Here is a 17,308-nt window from a genome sequence, read left to right on the forward strand (position 1 = left end):
AGACCTCCTGCACAGATCAAACAATATCTGTGTAGAAAGTTGTAGGGTTATAATAGTCCATGATACGGTCCAAAATCTCAGTTTTCAGAATTTAACTACTGGAAAACAAGCGTAATAAATAATGAAAATACAATGCATTATTATTTTTTTACTATGCCTATGTAAACATTTTTATTTGAGTACATTTACAATACTTTTATTAAAAGGACATTAAACACTTTGAGATGGCAATATAAAATGATAAACTATATATATATATATATATATATATATATATATATATATATATATATATAAAAAAGTCTGCAATATACTATCACTATTTATTTTGTCCCCCTTTCCTGTAATTCTAATCTGAAATTGTGAGCTTTTTGATTCCTATTAGAAGTGGAACTGCACAGCATTGTTATATTCCACACAGCCATTTGCTGCACACTCCTAGTGGCCTATTTGTAACTGTACCTAATTGACCACAGCAGATAAGGTAAACTAAGTTACAACATGTCAGTTCTCTTGTTTTATAGACACTAAAACGTTACCCTTATTTTTTAATATTTAAACAGCTATAACATACACATGTAATTCTCAGACTAATCAGTTATTTGCATGCATAATTGTATCTACCATTTATTTATTGTTTAATGTCCCTTTAAATAGAATGAATATAAAACATTCTTTAAAAAAACAATAGAAACATTACCACTGATGAAGATCGATATCTATCAATTTAAATTTATACACAGTCAGGGTGATAACAAAAGTTTTGTTTATTATGGTTTTAAAATCAATGAACTTTGCCAATCCACCTTAACTGACAAAGAGAGGCTGTGAGACATAGACGGGGGCGTGGCTTTGAGCTGAATGCTGACTCTTAAGGGAGTGGGTTAAAGGTTCTGCGGGGAATATACAATTTAGTATGACACCGGTATGAGCTGACAGTGACCGGGACAGATCGTACTTCTCGGGATCTGGGGCACCTGAATGCCAGACAAAGGTAGAACACTAGAGGTAAATAGGTTTAACGCTGACACTTCTCTATATCTAATTACTTCTGATATTATGCTGTCTGTAGATATTTGTGTCTGTTTCCTCGTATTTATTACTGACATGTGTATTTATTACTGTTTACAACACCCTATTTGTCTCCAGGTGTATTGATATTGCTCCTCACCATCTTCTCCATTCATGTGATGTCTGTCACAGCTATCCTTCGTCTAGCCAATGATATGCCTGTAATGTTTATCCTTACTCCAGGGTCTAAATGTGCTGTTGCTTTATCCATGATCCCAAACATTCTCTTGGTTTCTTATCTGTTATCCTCACATTCCCAATGAGATAAGCCTTACAAGGATAAAACAGAGTTTTAGGTTTGTAAATTAGACCTCAAAAGCAAAGCATCTCTTAAACATTATTTTTTGCTTCTGTTTTATTTGTGTGCTAAATTTGATAGTTTTGACAATTTAATTGTCGCCCCAAACCTATCCATGTGTACAGATCGTACCCAATATATACTGTAATGCCTACACACGGATTACTGCATTTTTCTTTAAAGGGATATTAAACCATTAGTAAATGGTACATATAATGATGTATTCAATGCAAATTATAGCCTGAGAAAAGTATGTACATGCAATTTGTTTTACAATTAGTTGTGTGAATATTGAAGATATAAGTGGAAGGTTTAGTTTCTATAAAGTGCTTTAGTTTCTATAAAATAATGCTGCTGCACCGTGTTGGAACCTAGGTTTCCCCCTTACCAATCTCTTCTGTTGCTAACAATTGCTAACAGACGGATATAAAACAAGCAATAAAATAAAGCGCGTAAACAAGGCTGTATGAAATAAAGGATTGTTAAAGGGACATAACACATTTTATTTTTGTACAGTTTTTAAAGTGAATGTCAAGTTTGATGAATCTGTGCCCGGTTTTTAAAAATCCTATGAAAAACAGGGGCACTTTCATTCATCAAACTTTACATTTCGCTTGTTTTTTTAAAGTACTTACCTTTTAATCTTGAAAGCCGCTCCAGCGATTCCCCCTCCTGCTGCTAGTTACTTCATACATCAGCAATTACGAATACGGCATCCTCCAATCACGGCTCCCCCCCCCAGGGAAATCCTTGCCTGAGGCAACGCATTGATTGGAGGAAGCCGGATTCGTCATTTTTGACATATGAAGAGGCTTGCGACGGACGGGGGAAGCGCTGGAGCGGCTTTCAAGATTTAAAGGTAAATATTTTAACAAAACGAGTGAAATGTAAAGTTTGATGAATGAAAGTGCCCCTGTTTTTAATAGGGTAACCGGGCACAAATTCATCAAACTTGACATTCACTTTAAAGGGACACTAAACCCAATTTTTTTTCTTCCATGATTCAGATAGAGCGTGCAATTTTAAGCAACTTTCTTATTTATTCCTATTATCAAATTTTCTTCATTCTCTTGGTATCTTTATTTGAAAAGCAAGAATGTAAGTTTAGATGCCGGCCCATTTCGGGTGAACAACCTGGGTTGTTCTTGCTGATTGGTGGATAAATTCACCCACTAATAAACAAGTGCTGAACCAAAAACTGTCTGGCTCCTTAGCTTAGATGCCTTCTTTTTCAAATAAAGATAGCAAGAGAACAAAAAATAATTGTTAAGTAAATTACAAAGTTGCATAAAATTACATGCTCTATCTAAATCATTAAATAAAAAATTTGTGTTCAGTGTCCCTTTACTTCCTAAAAAAGGGGTAACCCACCAATCACCAGTTAGATCACAGTAATGCTGCTGCTCCTGAGCCTACCTAGGTATGCTTTTCAGTGAAGGATACCAAGAGAACAAAGTAAATTTGATAACAGAAGTAAATTAAAAAGTCCCTTAAAGGGATATGAAACCCAACATTTTTCTTTCATGATTCAGATACAGCATGTAATTTTAAACAACTTTATAATTTACTTCTATTATCATTTTTCTTTGTTCTTTTTTGGTATCTTTTGTTGAAAAGCAGGGACATAAGCTTAGGAGCCGGACCATTTATGGAACACTATATAGCAGTAGGATGTTATCTATTTGCAAGAGCACTAGATGGCAGAACTATTTCCTGCTATATAGTGCTCCAGGTGCCTGCCTAGGTATCTCTTCAACAAAGACTAGAATGAGAACAAAACTAAATTGCATGCTCTGTCTGAATCACAAAAGAAAATGTTTAGGTTTCAAAAATTTCACACTGTATATGAATCATGAAAGTACATTTTTGACTTTCATGTCCCTTTAAAGTAACAGGGTTTCCACACATGCTTGTTTGCACATTCTCTTGTATATATTTATATATGTCCCTAATTGTCCTCAACAAGAGAGACCGATAAGTGTGTAACCACATTTCTAACATGGCGGGGCCCATTACTTTTTAAAAAACTACTTTAAAGTAGAATTGAGAAACACAACAATTTTCAGCATTACATTTACAGGAAAGGGGAAAAAATAAATAATAAAAAGTATACTGCAATTGATTTTATCATTAACACATATTTTATATTACAATCTTAAACTGTTTAATGTCCCTTTAATTATTGCCTTTAAAATAATTAACCAGCCCTTACAATAACTAAATACTTTAATATTTTCACATCTATTCTTTTAATGATTATAATACAGCTTTTGGGGAGCAAGTGCACTGAAGTACCCAATTGAAGGCGTCACAGTTAAGGCTGAGAGCAAAACTATCTAGGTATGTGATGATGACAATAATCTATTCATATAACAATTATAAATAGACCTGGGCGTATACATACTTAGATTTTTTTATTCAATCAGAGTAATTATCCCCTATAATTGTTATTATTAATAGTCACAAACGCCTTTAAATCTTAAATGTGACATAAATTGTGAGATAATCCTTGGAGTTTCTTGAATTTAAAAGTGATCTTTAGTTGTCACAAACATATGGGGGGGATCTTATTTATCACCAAAAAGCTAAGAAGTTTCCAGTTGTAATTTATTTCCTTTTACCTTCAGCATTTCTCTGTGGTTTGTCTCTACTGATCTTCCTAGTGATTTAAAGGGAGATTGCACTAAATTATGTCTGTTGTGTGAAACCACAGCAGTAAATGCTGTTTCAATTTAAAACAAAACCAACAGGAAGTGTAACTAATAATTAGGTATCTGTTGCTCACTGTCCTTCAGCAAAATGTGGTTTATGCAGCACAGCACAATCTGTTTTTGAAACAAGCAAAGTGTCAAATTTACTCCTAAAGAAGGAACAAAGAAAATATTTGCATATCATGTCCCTTTAAAGTGATGGTAAACTCTCCCCTTTTTAAAATCAGATCCAGATTGTTAATTATATTTTAGATGGAGTGTAATTCATCAGTTGTAATGAAGATGCGCTATAGCTTACTTTTTTATATAGAGATAAAATTCAAATACCCTGCGCTCCGCCTCCCACTTCCAAAAGTCAATTTGTCTGTGAGCTAACGGTTTGAATTGTTGTCCAATCAGTGCTCTAGCTACTACAAAAGTGCCATATGGGTTGAGTGCTGATTGGACAACAATTTACACCGTTAGCTCGCAGATAAATTGACTTTTGAAGTGGGCTGAGGAGCGCAGGGAATTTGAATTCTATATCTATATTAAAGAGTAAGTTATAGCGCATCTTCTTTACAACTGATGAATTAAAATCTATCTAAAATATCACTTTACCATCACTTTAAATAAAAAGGACATTAAACACTAAATAAAAACTAGATATAATGCATTACAAGTAACGATTAGCCTGAGAATAATATATAGATTTTTTTCAATTACCTTAGTAGTTAAAATATTAAAGAAATATATGTAAAAAAGTTTAGTCTCTATAGAGTAATAGGCATTGCTATGGGGGTGATTACGACTGCAGGTTCTCACAAGAGAACCTGCATGCCGTATTTAACTAGCAGCGGTCATCAGACCACTGCTTCCCTACCCTTTCGACACCTCTTAGGTGGTGAATTTCAATCTATGTGATCTAGTCCGACCGGTGAGATTGACAGCTCCTGCCCAGGCAGGTGGCGGGATTGTACGCAAGCGCAAAATAGCACTCGTGTACAATGCAGAATTCCGCCTGGGTAATTCAGCCCGCCAGAGGCAAGCTGCTGCAGAGAGGGGCGCATATGTGCGCCTCTGTCCGCCTCAGCTTGATAAATCGCCCCTATGTGGTAACTTGTTCACCTAGGTTTGAAGGCCTGTACTCCTTTATTATCTTCTGTGTTGAGGCCAGTTAGGGAGCATTATAAACACATTGATAAAGCACTGTTCGCCACAGAAAATGTTGCCAGGTGGGTGACATTATAAAGTAGCCGGGTGGGGGAAGTGTTATACTAATATTACATTTTCTGCTAACCAAAGCACAAAATAATTGTATAATTTAATGTAAATGTATTTAATGTGTGCAATAAACATTGAAAAATGTTAATATTAATATCTTAACATAGGCTAAAATTTTAGCCGGGTGGTCACAAAATCAGCTGGGCGGTGCACCTATTAAAAAGGTCCTGGGGAGAACACTGTAAAAGGACATTAAACTGTAGAAGATTGTTACTTTTCATTTATTTCCTGTGCTTTTATAGTACTACTGTGCCTTGCTTCATTCCCTTTTTATCTTCATGCATCATTGTCTACCCCTATATTGACTAGACTGTGTGAATATGTTACTGCCTCAGTTATCTTGGGGGTATTTGTGTTATTCCCACCCTGTTCTTTTGATGTCTGTATTTACTATAACTTTCCCACCCGTATTTCTCTTGGGTATTTGTTGACGTTGCTGTTTTCCAGCTTGGTTTCCTTGGAGTCTATGTGTCTTTTATTCTATGATCCCTTAAAGGGACAGTGAAACCCACATTCAATTTTAAGCAACTTTCTAATGTACTCCTATTATCAAATTTTATTCGTTCTCTTGCTATCTTTATTTGAAAAAGAAGGCATCTAAGCATTTTTTGGGTTCAGAACGCTGGGCAGCAGTTGTTTATTGGTTGTTGAATGTATCCACCAATCGGCAAGAACAACCCAGGTTGTTCACCAAAAATGGGCCGGCATCTAAACTTACATTCTTGCTTTTCAAATAAAGATACCAAGAGAATGAAGATAATTTCATAATAGGAGTAAACTTGAAAGTTGCTTAAAATTGCATGCTCTATCTGAATCGCGAAAGAAAAAAATTGGATTCAGTGTCCCTTTAAGTTATGTGTATGTGTCCTGACTTTATAAATAAAGAATAATAATAATACTGCCTCTCTGAGTTTAGCTCAATCTTTAGTTTTTTTTTTTTTGTTTTTCTTTTTGCTTTCTACTTTAAAGGAACAGTAAACATCCTGTAGTTTCAAGACATTTCAGTTGTCTTGCTACTTTATATAATAACCTATTAGCTAAGTTCATTTGTTTAAAAACAAATTAATATATATTATTTTGCTGCAATTGTTTTTCAATAGCTAAACTCCACCCACCATTTGCCATGTTTGGAGGAGCCAATCTGCGCTTTAGTCTGCAGACTACAAGGCTAATAACTGTCCTTAATGTTATCTATTAAAGTCAACCAAGAACAGAGAGATTGCATGGGTTGTATTGAGAAGTCTGCAGTGTGCATTTCCAGCTCTGAGAATTAGAAACTTCACAATTTTCAGAGCTACAGTAAATAAAAAGGGGGCAAAATTAATGTGTGAATGAAAGCATATTTCAAAGTTTTTTACTACGCATAACTAAACATTTTGCGCCAGATTACGAGTGGAGCGCAAACCCTTGATTAATACAGAGCATATCATTTTAAACAACTTTCCGATTTACTTCTATTATCAAATTTGCTTTGTTTTCTTGTGGCTAGATTACGAGTTGTGCGTTAGGCTTAAAAAGCAGTGTTGGCCGGTCCCAACGCTGCTTTTTAACGCCGCTGGTATTACGAGTCTTGCAGGTACAGGTGTACCGCTCACTTTTTTGGCCAGACTTGGAAATACCGCAAATCCACTTACGTCAATTGCGTATCCTCTTTTTTTCAATGGGACTTGCATAGCTCCGGTATTACGAGTCTTCCAAAAAGTGAGCGGTACACCCTCTCCTGTCAAGACTGGTTCCGCATTTTAAAGTCAGTAGTTAAGAGTTTTACACTACAACGCCGCAGCATAAAACTCTTAACTAAAGTGCTAAAAAGTACACTAACACCCATAAACTACCTATTAACCCCTAAACCGAGGCCCTCCCACATCGCAAACACTAAAATAACATTTTTAACCCCTAATCTGCTGAACCGGACATCGCCGCCACTATAATAAATATATTAACCCCTAAACCGCCGCACTCCCGCATCGCAAACATTATTTAAATATTATTAACCCCTAATCTGCTGTCCCTAACATTGCCGACACCTACCTACATTTATTAACCCCTAATTTGCCGCCCCCAACGTCGCCGCTACTATATTAGTTAATAACCCCTAAATCTAAGTCTAACCCTAACCCCCCCTAACTTAAATATAATTAAAAGAAATCTAAATAAAATTCCTATCATTAACTAAATTATTCCTATTTAAAACTAAATACTTACCTATAAAATAAACCCTAAGATAGCTACAATATAACTAATAGTTACATTGTATCTAGCTTAGGGTTTATTTTTATTTTACAGGCAAGTTTGTATTTATTTTAACTAAGTAGAATAGTTATTAACTATTTAATAACTACCTAGCTAAAATAAAGACAAAAGTACCTGTAAAATAAAACCTAACCTAAGTTACAATTACACCTAACACTACACTATAATTAAATTAATTCCCTAAATTAAAGGGCCATTATACACTCATTTTTTCTTCGCATAAATGTTTTGTAGATGATCTATTTATAAAGCCCATAAAGTTTTTTTTTTTTTTTTAAATGTATAATTTTGCTTATTTTTAAAGAACATTGCTCTGATTTTCAGACTCCTAACCAAGCCCCAAAGTTTTTATTTGAATACCGTCAGCTACCTTCTCCAGCTTGCTCCAGTTTGTGTAAAGGGTCTTTTCATATGCAAAAGAAGGGGGAGGGGGGAGTGTCTTATTTCCCACTTGCAGTGGGCTTTCCAACTGCCTTTTCAACAGAGCTAAACTGAAAGCTTCTAATTATGTTTTTAAACCATTTTATACTGGATTTTTATATCGGTATCTGTGCATCTTATTCTTTATAGTAGTGTCTATTACATGCAGTTATATGAAAATGAGTGTATACTGTCCCTTTAAATAAAATTATCTAAAGACTAAACACTAAATTACAGAAAATAATAAAAAAATTACAAGATTTTTAAACTAATTACACCTAATCTAATCCCCCTAACAAAATAAAAAAGCCCCCCAAAATAAAAAAAGCTCTACCCTACACTAAATTACAAATAGCCCTTAAAAGGGCCTTTTGCGGGGCATTGCCCCAAAGTAATCAGCTCTTTTACCTTTAAAAAAAATTACAAATCCCCCCCCAACATTAAAACCCACCACCCACACAACCAACCCTACTCTAAAACCCACCCACTAACCCCTTGAATATCACCTTACCTGGAGGCGTCTTCATCCAACCGGGCAGAAGTGGTCCTCCAGATGGGCAGAAGTCTTCATCCAAGCCGGGCAGAAGTGGTCCTCCAGACAGGCAGAAGTCTTCATCCAGACGGCATCTTCTATCTTCATCCATCCGGCGCAGAGCGGGTCCATCTTCAAGACATCCGACGCGGAGCATCCTCTTCTTTCCACGGCTACGACTGAATGAAGGTACCTTTAAGTGACGTCATCCAAGATGGCGTCCCTTCAATTCCGATTAGCCACTTCTGCCTGGCTTGGACGAAGACTTCTGCCCGGCTTGAACGAAGACTTCTGCCCGTCTGGAGGACCACTTCTGCCCGGTTGGATGAAGACGTCTCCCGGTAAGGTGATCTTCAAGGGGTTAGTGTTAGGTTTTTTTAAGGGGGGATTGGGTGGGTTTTAGAGTAGGGTTGGTGTTGTGGGTGGTGGGTTTTAATGTTGGGGGGGGGATTTGTAATTTTATTTAAAGGTAAAAGAGCTGATTACTTTGGGGCAATGCCCCGCAAAAGGCCCTTTTAAGGGCTATTTGTAATTTAGTGTAGGGTAGGGCTTTTTTATTTTGGGGGGCTTTATTTGTTAGGGGGATTAGATTAGGTGTTATTAGTTTAAAAATCTTGTAATTTGTTTTATTATTTTCTGTAATTTAGTGGGGGTTTTTTGTACTTTAGATAATTTTATTTAATTTAGGGAATTAATTTAATTATAGTGTAATGTTAGGTGTAATTGTAACTTAGGTTAGGTTTTATTTTACAGGTACTGTTTGTCTTTATTTTAGCTAGGTAGTCATTTAATAGTTAATAACTATTTAATAACTATTCTACCTAGTTAAAATAAATACAAACTTGCCTGTAAAATAAAAATAAACCCTAAGCTAGATACAATGTAATTATTAGTTATATTGTAGCTATCTTAGGGTTTATTTTACAGGTAAGTATTTAGTTTTAAATAGGAATAATTTAGTTAATGATAGTTATTTTGTTTATATTTATTTAAATTATATTTAAGTTAGGGGAGTTAGGGTTAGACTTAGATTTAGGGGTTAATAACTTTAATATAGTGGCGGCGACGTTGGGGGCGGCAGATTAGGGGTTAATAAATGTAGGTAGGTGTTGGTGATGTTAGGGATGGCAGATTAGGGGTTAATAAATATAATGTAGGTGTTGGCGATGTTGGGGGCAGCAGATTAGTGGTTAATAAGTATAATGTAGGGGCGGCAGATTAGTGGTTAATAAATGTAGGTAGGTGTCGGTGATGTTAGGGATGGCAGATTAGAGGTTAATCAATATAATGTAGGTGTCGGCGATGTCGGGGGCGGCAGATTAGGGGTTAATAAGTGTAAGATTAGGGGTGTTTAGACTCGGGGTCCATGTTAGGGTGTTAGGTGTAGACATAAATGTATTTTCCCCATAGGAATCAATGGGGCTGTGTTAGGAGCTAAACGCAGCTTTTTTGCAGGTGTTAGGTTTTTTTTCAGCCGGCTCTCCCCCATTGATTTCTATGGGGAAATCGTGCATGAGCACGTTCAGTCAGCTCACCGCTAACGTAAGCAGCGCTGGTATTGAGGTGAGATGTGGAACAAAATTTTGCTCTACGATCACTTTTTTGCAGTTAACGCCGGGTTTGTAAAACCCCGTAATACCAGCGCTGTCTGTAAGTGAGCGGTGAGCATAAACTGCTCGTTAGCACCACACAGCTTCTAACGCAAAACTCGTAATCTTGGCGTTGGTATTGTTTGTTGAAGGAGCAGCAATGCACTACTGTGAGTTAGCTGAACACAGCTGAGACATGAAAATTCATATATTTGTAGCCACCAATTATCAGCTAGCTATCAATAATGCATTGCTGCTCATGACCCTACCTAGGAATTCTTTACAACAAAGGATACCAAGAGAATGAAGCAAAGTAGATAATAGAAATAAAATGGAAAGTTTATTACAATTTTGCATGTTCTTTCTAAATTGTAAAAACAAAAAATTTGGGTTTTAGGTCCATTTCATTTTTGTGATATAAGCAGTGCTGAGAAGGTGACTGGTGCATGGGCCCTCACAGCATAAGTGTGTACGCTGCTGAAAAACAGTAATAACTTTTACTAGAAGCATTTTTTGCTAATGGAAGTGTATTGCAAAAATGTTTCTACTTAAAATCGAAAAGCACCCATGTACAGTTCAATATTGGCCTTTTTATCCCTTTTAATAGTTTGTATTTATACTCCAGTAGCTGGGCCCCAAGTCCTTAAAGGGATACAGAACCCCTTTTGTTTTTTTATGATTCAGATAGAGCCGGCAATTTTAAGCAACTTTCTAATTTACTCCTCTTATCAATGTTTCTTCATTCTCTTGCTATCTTTATTTGAAAAAGCAGGAATGTAAAACTTACAAGCCGGCCCATCTTTGGTTCAGCACCCTGGATAGGGCTTGCTGATTGATGGCTGCATTTAGCCACCAATCAGCAAGCGCTAGTTGCTGAACCAAAGATGGGCCGGCTCCTATGCTTACATTCCAGCTTTTTCAAATAAAGATACAAAGAAGATGAAGAAAAATTGATAATAGGAGTAAATTTAGAAAGTTGCTTCAAATTACATGTTCTATCTTAATCATGAAATTAAAAAAAAATGGGTTCAGTGTCCCTTTAATTTTGCAACCAGTCCATTTGTAATAGACATCCAATGCCTCATGAAACATGGTGATTTTAGTAAAAATATCTTCTTCTTTTTTTCAAATAGCTTTATTTGAAAATAAATTGAGAAAAAACAAAGGTACCTGCACCTTAGGTGCCATTTAGGGTTCACAACATTCACCCGTACAATCAAAGAGATGGTATATAAAGATAATAAATCAACATACATAAGGGGTGTAGGTGGTAAGTCCTGGGTTACAGCTCTATCTTTTTTCCACTTTTCACTTCCCTATATCTAATACCATATTTATAAATAAAAAACAATAAATTAACTTTCAAAAGCGACTTATAACAAGGACATACAGTTACATTTAGTAACAAGTATAGACAATGCCGGCCGCGAACAAGGTCACTGACATCAGCCGGGGAAAAATAGCTTTTTATTCAAGACCAACAGTACACACTGTACCAGTCAGTCAATCTGAGATCTCAGTCTGTTTCAGTTCCATTCCTTTTTATTCAAGACCAACAGTACACACTGTACCAGTCAGTCAATCTGAGATCTCAGTCTGTTTCAGTTCCATTCCTTTTTATTAAAGACCAACAGTACACACTGTACCAGTCAGTCAGAGATCTCAGTCTGTTTCAGTTCCATTCCTTTTTATTCAAGACCAACAGTACACACTGTACCAGTCAGTCAATCTGAGATCTCAGTCTGTTTCAGTTCCATTCCTTTTTATTCAAGACCAACAGTACACACTGTACCAGTCAGTCAGAGATCTCAGTCTGTTTCAGTTCCATTCCTTTTTATTCAAGACCAACAGTACACACTGTACCAGTCAGTCAATCTGAGATCTCAGTCTGTTTCAGTTCCATTCCTTTTTATTCAAGACCAACAGTACACACTGTACCAGTCAGTCAATCTGAGATCTCAGTCTGTTTCAGTTCCATTCCTTTTTATTCAAGACCAACAGTACACACTGTACCAGTCAGTCAATATGAGATCTCAGTCTGTTTCAGTTCCATTCCTTTTTATTCAAGACCAACAGTACACACTGTACCAGTCAGTCAATCTGAGATCTCAGTCTGTTTCAGTTCCATTCCTTTTTATTCAAGACCAACAGTACACACTGTACCAGTCAGTCAGAGATCTCAGTCTGTTTCAGTTCCATTCCTTTTTATTCAAGACCAACAGTACACACTGTACCAGTCAGTCAATCTGAGATCTCAGTCTGTTTCAGTTCCATTCCTTTTTATTCAAGACCAACAGTACACACTGTACCAGTCAGTCAATCTGAGATCTCAGTCTGTTTCAGTTCCATTCCTTTTTATTCAAGACCAACAGTACACACTGTACCAGTCAGTCAATCTGAGATCTCAGTCTGTTTCAGTTCCATTCCTTTTTATTCAAGACCAACAGTACACACTGTACCAGTCAGTCAATCTGAGATCTCAGTCTGTTTCAGTTCCATTCCTTTTTATTCAAGACCAACAGTACACACTGTACCAGTCAGTCAATCTGAGATCTCAGTCTGTTTCAGTTCCATTCCTTTGGTTTCTCTCTGCCCTAGGGCTAGATTTATGAAGCCCCTACGGCAGCAAGTTCTCACTAGAACTTGCTCGCCGTGATTTATCAAGCAGCGGTCACAAGACCGCTGCTTCCCTAAGCTGTTCGCCACCTCTAAACTGGCGAAATTCGAGATTGACAGCTCCTGCCCGCGCGTGATTGGCTGTGCGTGGGCAGGGGGCGGGATTGCACGCGAGCGCAAAGCCAAATACCTGCGGGTAATTTCGCCCCGCCACAGGCGAGCTGAGGCGTATACGCGCCCCTGTACGCCTCAGCTATAATAAATCTAGCCCTTACTGTTTCTGTCATGTGTTCCTCTTGTTCTGCCTGTGCCTTTTTCTTCTCCTCCCCATCCCTCTTTGGCCTATGTCAGTTCTACCCAGCATTCCTGTTGTATATGTTACTTTGTTTTTGCTTCTTCATTCTCCTGAAAAAGAAAAAAAAAAAATTGGTTACATTTTTCAACTTAATCTGGAGACTGTTTCTCTTCATCTCTTCATTTCTCTAGAGCAGGGTTGGCAAAACCTTGTGAGAGGACAAACCCAAAATTGAGGATAATCTAAAAAAAAATGATTTGTGTCCCCATGGTACATTTGTTCTTAAACATGTAAAAGGATATTTAAATATATTCTAAAGTATTTTTTTTTTTATATATCTGCACTTTTAGCTTTAAAGGGATATGAAGCACACATTTTTTTCTTTCATGATTCAGATAGAGCATGCAATTTTAAACAACTTTCTAATTTACTCCCATTATCAATTGTTCTTCGTTCTTTTAGTATCTTTATTTTAAAAGGAAGAATGTAAGCATAGAGGCCGGCCCATTTTTGGTTCAGCACCTGGGTAGCGCTTGCTGACTGGTGGCTAAATGTTACTTTCTGTTCCTCTGTAGTACATTTGTGTCATCCGTCTTTCCTCTTTGGTTTGTCATTGTCTCTCCTCTGTTTGATTCTTGCTTTAATGCTTCTTATTCCCTAGGCCAGAGCCAGCGTTTTTTTAATCTTCATTTCTTTGCCAAATATTTCAGTATAAAAACTTGACTCACAAGGAGAGCTGAGATGTTTGAACGTATGGACTTTATACCTTTTATCAGTCTCGTTTGTTTCTGCAATTCTGTAGGTATTTCCTCTCTATTTGTGTTTTCCCAGTCATCCTCCCCTCGTGTTATTTTAATTCTTTCTCTCCTGTCTTTATAGGTACAGCCATGATTTTGCAACGGTTCCCGTCCTTGTTTTTGGCTTTGGTCTACCTCTCAGTCTCCCAAGCTATGAATACCAATGTTTCCATGGGAACCAATCTCAGTGCTGCTTCATTTTTACAAGATATCATGCAGAGGTATGGAGAGAATGAGACCCTCTCACTGCCTCAGCTCAAGTCCTTGCTGGAGAGGCTTGAGGTTGGTAAAGGTCCTGAAGACCAGCACAATATGTCCCAGGTATGTCTTACAGTGTCTACACAACTATAACATACATGTTACCCAGAAATCTGAATAATATGCATGACACACAACTTTACTGGTGTAATATAGAAAGTTTCAAAGGCAGATGACATTAAATAATAAGCATTGACGATGATGAGTTTTATTAGAGATCTTTTTATTTGAAAAGAGATCAAAGTGTAAAAAGAAAATGTTCCATTTTGTATATTAATATTGCTCTATTAATTCAATATACTTGTGGGTTTAACCCCTAGATCTACTGGGAGTTAACTGAACTCTTAATCTGTTGAGTCAATGACATGTGTGTAACAAACAATAAGATACCAAGAGAACAAAGTGAAGTACATGAGTTTTATTTTGACTTTTATATCCTTTTAATCTGCAGTCCAGCTAAAACACCTATTTTTACTTCCTCCAGTAGTTGGGGCTCAAAAAACCCCCAACACCTTTAAATAGAAGCACTAATGTAATAATCATCGTATTTGTTAAGGCATTTATACAAAGGGGTTATAGATCTAAACTCCCACAATGCATTGTTACTCCTAAACAGGACACAGGCAGGGAGTCAATCAGAAAAGGCATTTGCACTTGCTGCCAATCGCAGCTGGCCTGGGGTTAAACAAATAGTTACTGAAGTAACCAGGTGTGGAGTGTTTTGGGTCTAGACATCCTCTTATGGAGAATATCAGATTTAAAGGGCCATTATACACTCATTTTTTCTTTGCATAAATGTTTTGTAGATGATCTATTTATAAAGCCCATAAAGTTTTTGTTTTTTTAAAAAATGTATAATTTTGCTTATTTTTAAATAACATTGCTCTGATTTTCAGACTTCTAACCAAGCCCCAAAGCTTTATGTGAATACCGTCAGCTACCTTATCCAGCTTGCTCCTGTTTGTGTAAAGAGTCTTTTCATATGCAAAAGAAGGGGGAGGGGGAGTGTCTTATTTCCCACTTGGAGTGGGCTTTCCAACTGCCTTTTCAACAGAGCTAAACTGAAAGCTTCTAAGTATGTTTTTAAACCATTTTATACTGGATTTTTATATCAGTATCTGTGCATCTTATTCTTTATAGTAGTGTCTATTACGTGCAGTTATATGAAAATGAGTGTATACTGTCCCTTTAAGTAAACCACTACTGGCTTTTTGATTTAGCATTGAACTAAAGATCTAGATCCACTAATAAAAAAATTAAAATGAGGCTGCCAGAACGATGTGAGACCCTTTCCTCATCAAAATATATAATCCATTACATAATATAACAAATCTTCCTTTAAGACCTTTTCTAACAAAATGGGGACCTTTTTTGAAAAAACAGACTCCCACAATACAAAGGCAGATACTTGGCCCATTCTCCCAGACGGAAACTCTCCTAGAGGCATCCCTAAGAGGAGAATGGACAGCACTATATGATAAAGACGCGGCAGCGGTGGATGACAGACAGGGTGAGATCCTAATCTCACAAATAATATAGACCGGAAAACTAAGACCCAGGCTGGGAGAAGGGTGGGGGGAGAGAGACCCTCAGGGAATAATATATATTTTTATTTTTTTTTCCCCCCCCAACTCTGGGGAGTCCTGCCAAACTCCACGGTACACTTAGAACCACCCGCGGGTGAGGTTACATGTTAAAGTAATGTGTTAAGTTATAAATGTATAAAGGAAAATAAAAAAAAAAATAAGAGAGTTGAAGGAGAAGGGAACGACAAAACTCTGATAACTATCAACATCTAATCTCTATGCAGAAATAAGCTACAAGAAAATCAAATGTAATATTGTCAAATCAAGTATGCCAACTTCTATGTGATGCATTTGATATTTTATTTGTATATCTATAGGCTAATTGTAATTGTTTCTGACCTCCTTTTCTCTTTAATAAAAAGAATTTAAAAAAAAAAAAAAATACAAAATGTCAAGTTACAGACTAATGAATAATCTCTAAATATTTTAAATTGTGGTAGTGAAAAAATAAATTCCATTCCAATGTTTTCAAGGTCCTAGAAGAAGAAGAAAAAAAAAAGGTTTCTGTGACATAATATCTCTGTCTAAGAGATATTGAGTGTATTATAGAGAAGTTCATGGCTCTCTGTTATAGTGTATATATCTCTGGGTACCCCTCTGGTTTGCACGTGGCCTTGTTGGGATATCAAAAAGTAGATAGTTTAAAATCTTTAACACAGTATTTAAGAAAGACATCCTCAAAGTTGGCCCTCCAGAAGTTTTGGAACTACATTGCCCATGATGCTCAGCCAGCATATCAGCTGGCTGAGCATCATGGAAAATGTAGTGACAAGTTTGAGGATGTCTGATTTAAGGCATTTAGACCCATTAAAAGCACATTCTACTGCGAGAAAAAAAAGGATGTGAAGTCATAGGGGCCGATTTATCATATGTCAGACGAACATGATCCGCTGAGCGGATCATGTCCGCCCGACATCGCTGAATGCCGACAGGATATGCTGTCGGCATTTAGCATTGCACAAGCAGTTCTGGTGAACTGCTTATGCAATGCCTCCCCCTGCAGATTCTCGGCCAATTGGCCACTAGCAGAGGGTGTCAATCAACCCGATCGTATTCGATTGGGCTGATTGCTGTTCGCCGCCTCAGAGGCAACGGACCAGTTAAGGAGCAGTTAAGGACGGCTGCTTCTTAACTGCAGTTTCCGGCGAGCGACCGCTTGGTAAATTGCCCCCTTAGTGTTCCTTGCAGACTGTATATTTAAAGGACCGCTCAATACAGTCCTATAGAGAAGACAACAACATCAACAATGCAACCCCCCCCCCCCCCCGTGTTTAAAAGGTATTGGGTTTATTGCAGCTCTTTGCATGCGTCAGACGTAGCACACGTATTACAGGTTAAAAGTAAAGGTGTCACTCAAGCACAATTTAATTTATCGAGTGTATGGATAGTGAGACTTCAGAGCTCTGGTTAACTGTCACGCTCAACTAAAAAGTAGCACAAAATACAAAAAGCATACATTTAAAATGACAGTTACACTCATAATATTGTAATAAAAATGATTAAAAAGTTGCTTAAAAAAAGTTATAAGGGCTCAAAGATATGAGTTCTCAGGTGTTAGAAAAAAAAGGGCTTTAACATAGAGATATATACATGTCTATAATAATAATAATAATTATATA

At 36.8% G+C, this 17,308-nt stretch overlaps 1 protein-coding gene across 3 annotated transcripts in view; it reads left to right on the forward strand.

Moving 5' to 3' along the window:
• The first annotated feature begins 909 nt into the window (after positions 1 to 909).
• Positions 910 to 17,308, forward strand: part of SLC39A14 (solute carrier family 39 member 14) — a 102,839-nt gene continuing 86,440 nt past the window's right edge. For 2 of the 3 annotated variants that reach the window (XM_053717964.1, XM_053717966.1), the window contains exons 1-2: positions 931 to 994; positions 13,928 to 14,166. In XM_053717964.1, coding sequence (XP_053573939.1) covers positions 982 to 994; positions 13,928 to 14,166 — 252 coding nt within the window. In that variant the 5' untranslated portion in view covers positions 931 to 981. Of the gene's footprint in view, positions 1,009 to 13,927; positions 14,167 to 17,308 lie in introns of all 3 variants that reach the window. The other variant, XM_053717967.1, reaches the window with a different exon arrangement.

Source organism: Bombina bombina, chromosome 6 (genome assembly GCF_027579735.1).
Source record: "Bombina bombina isolate aBomBom1 chromosome 6, aBomBom1.pri, whole genome shotgun sequence".
In the NCBI taxonomy this organism is placed as follows: Eukaryota; Metazoa; Chordata; class Amphibia; order Anura; family Bombinatoridae; genus Bombina; species Bombina bombina.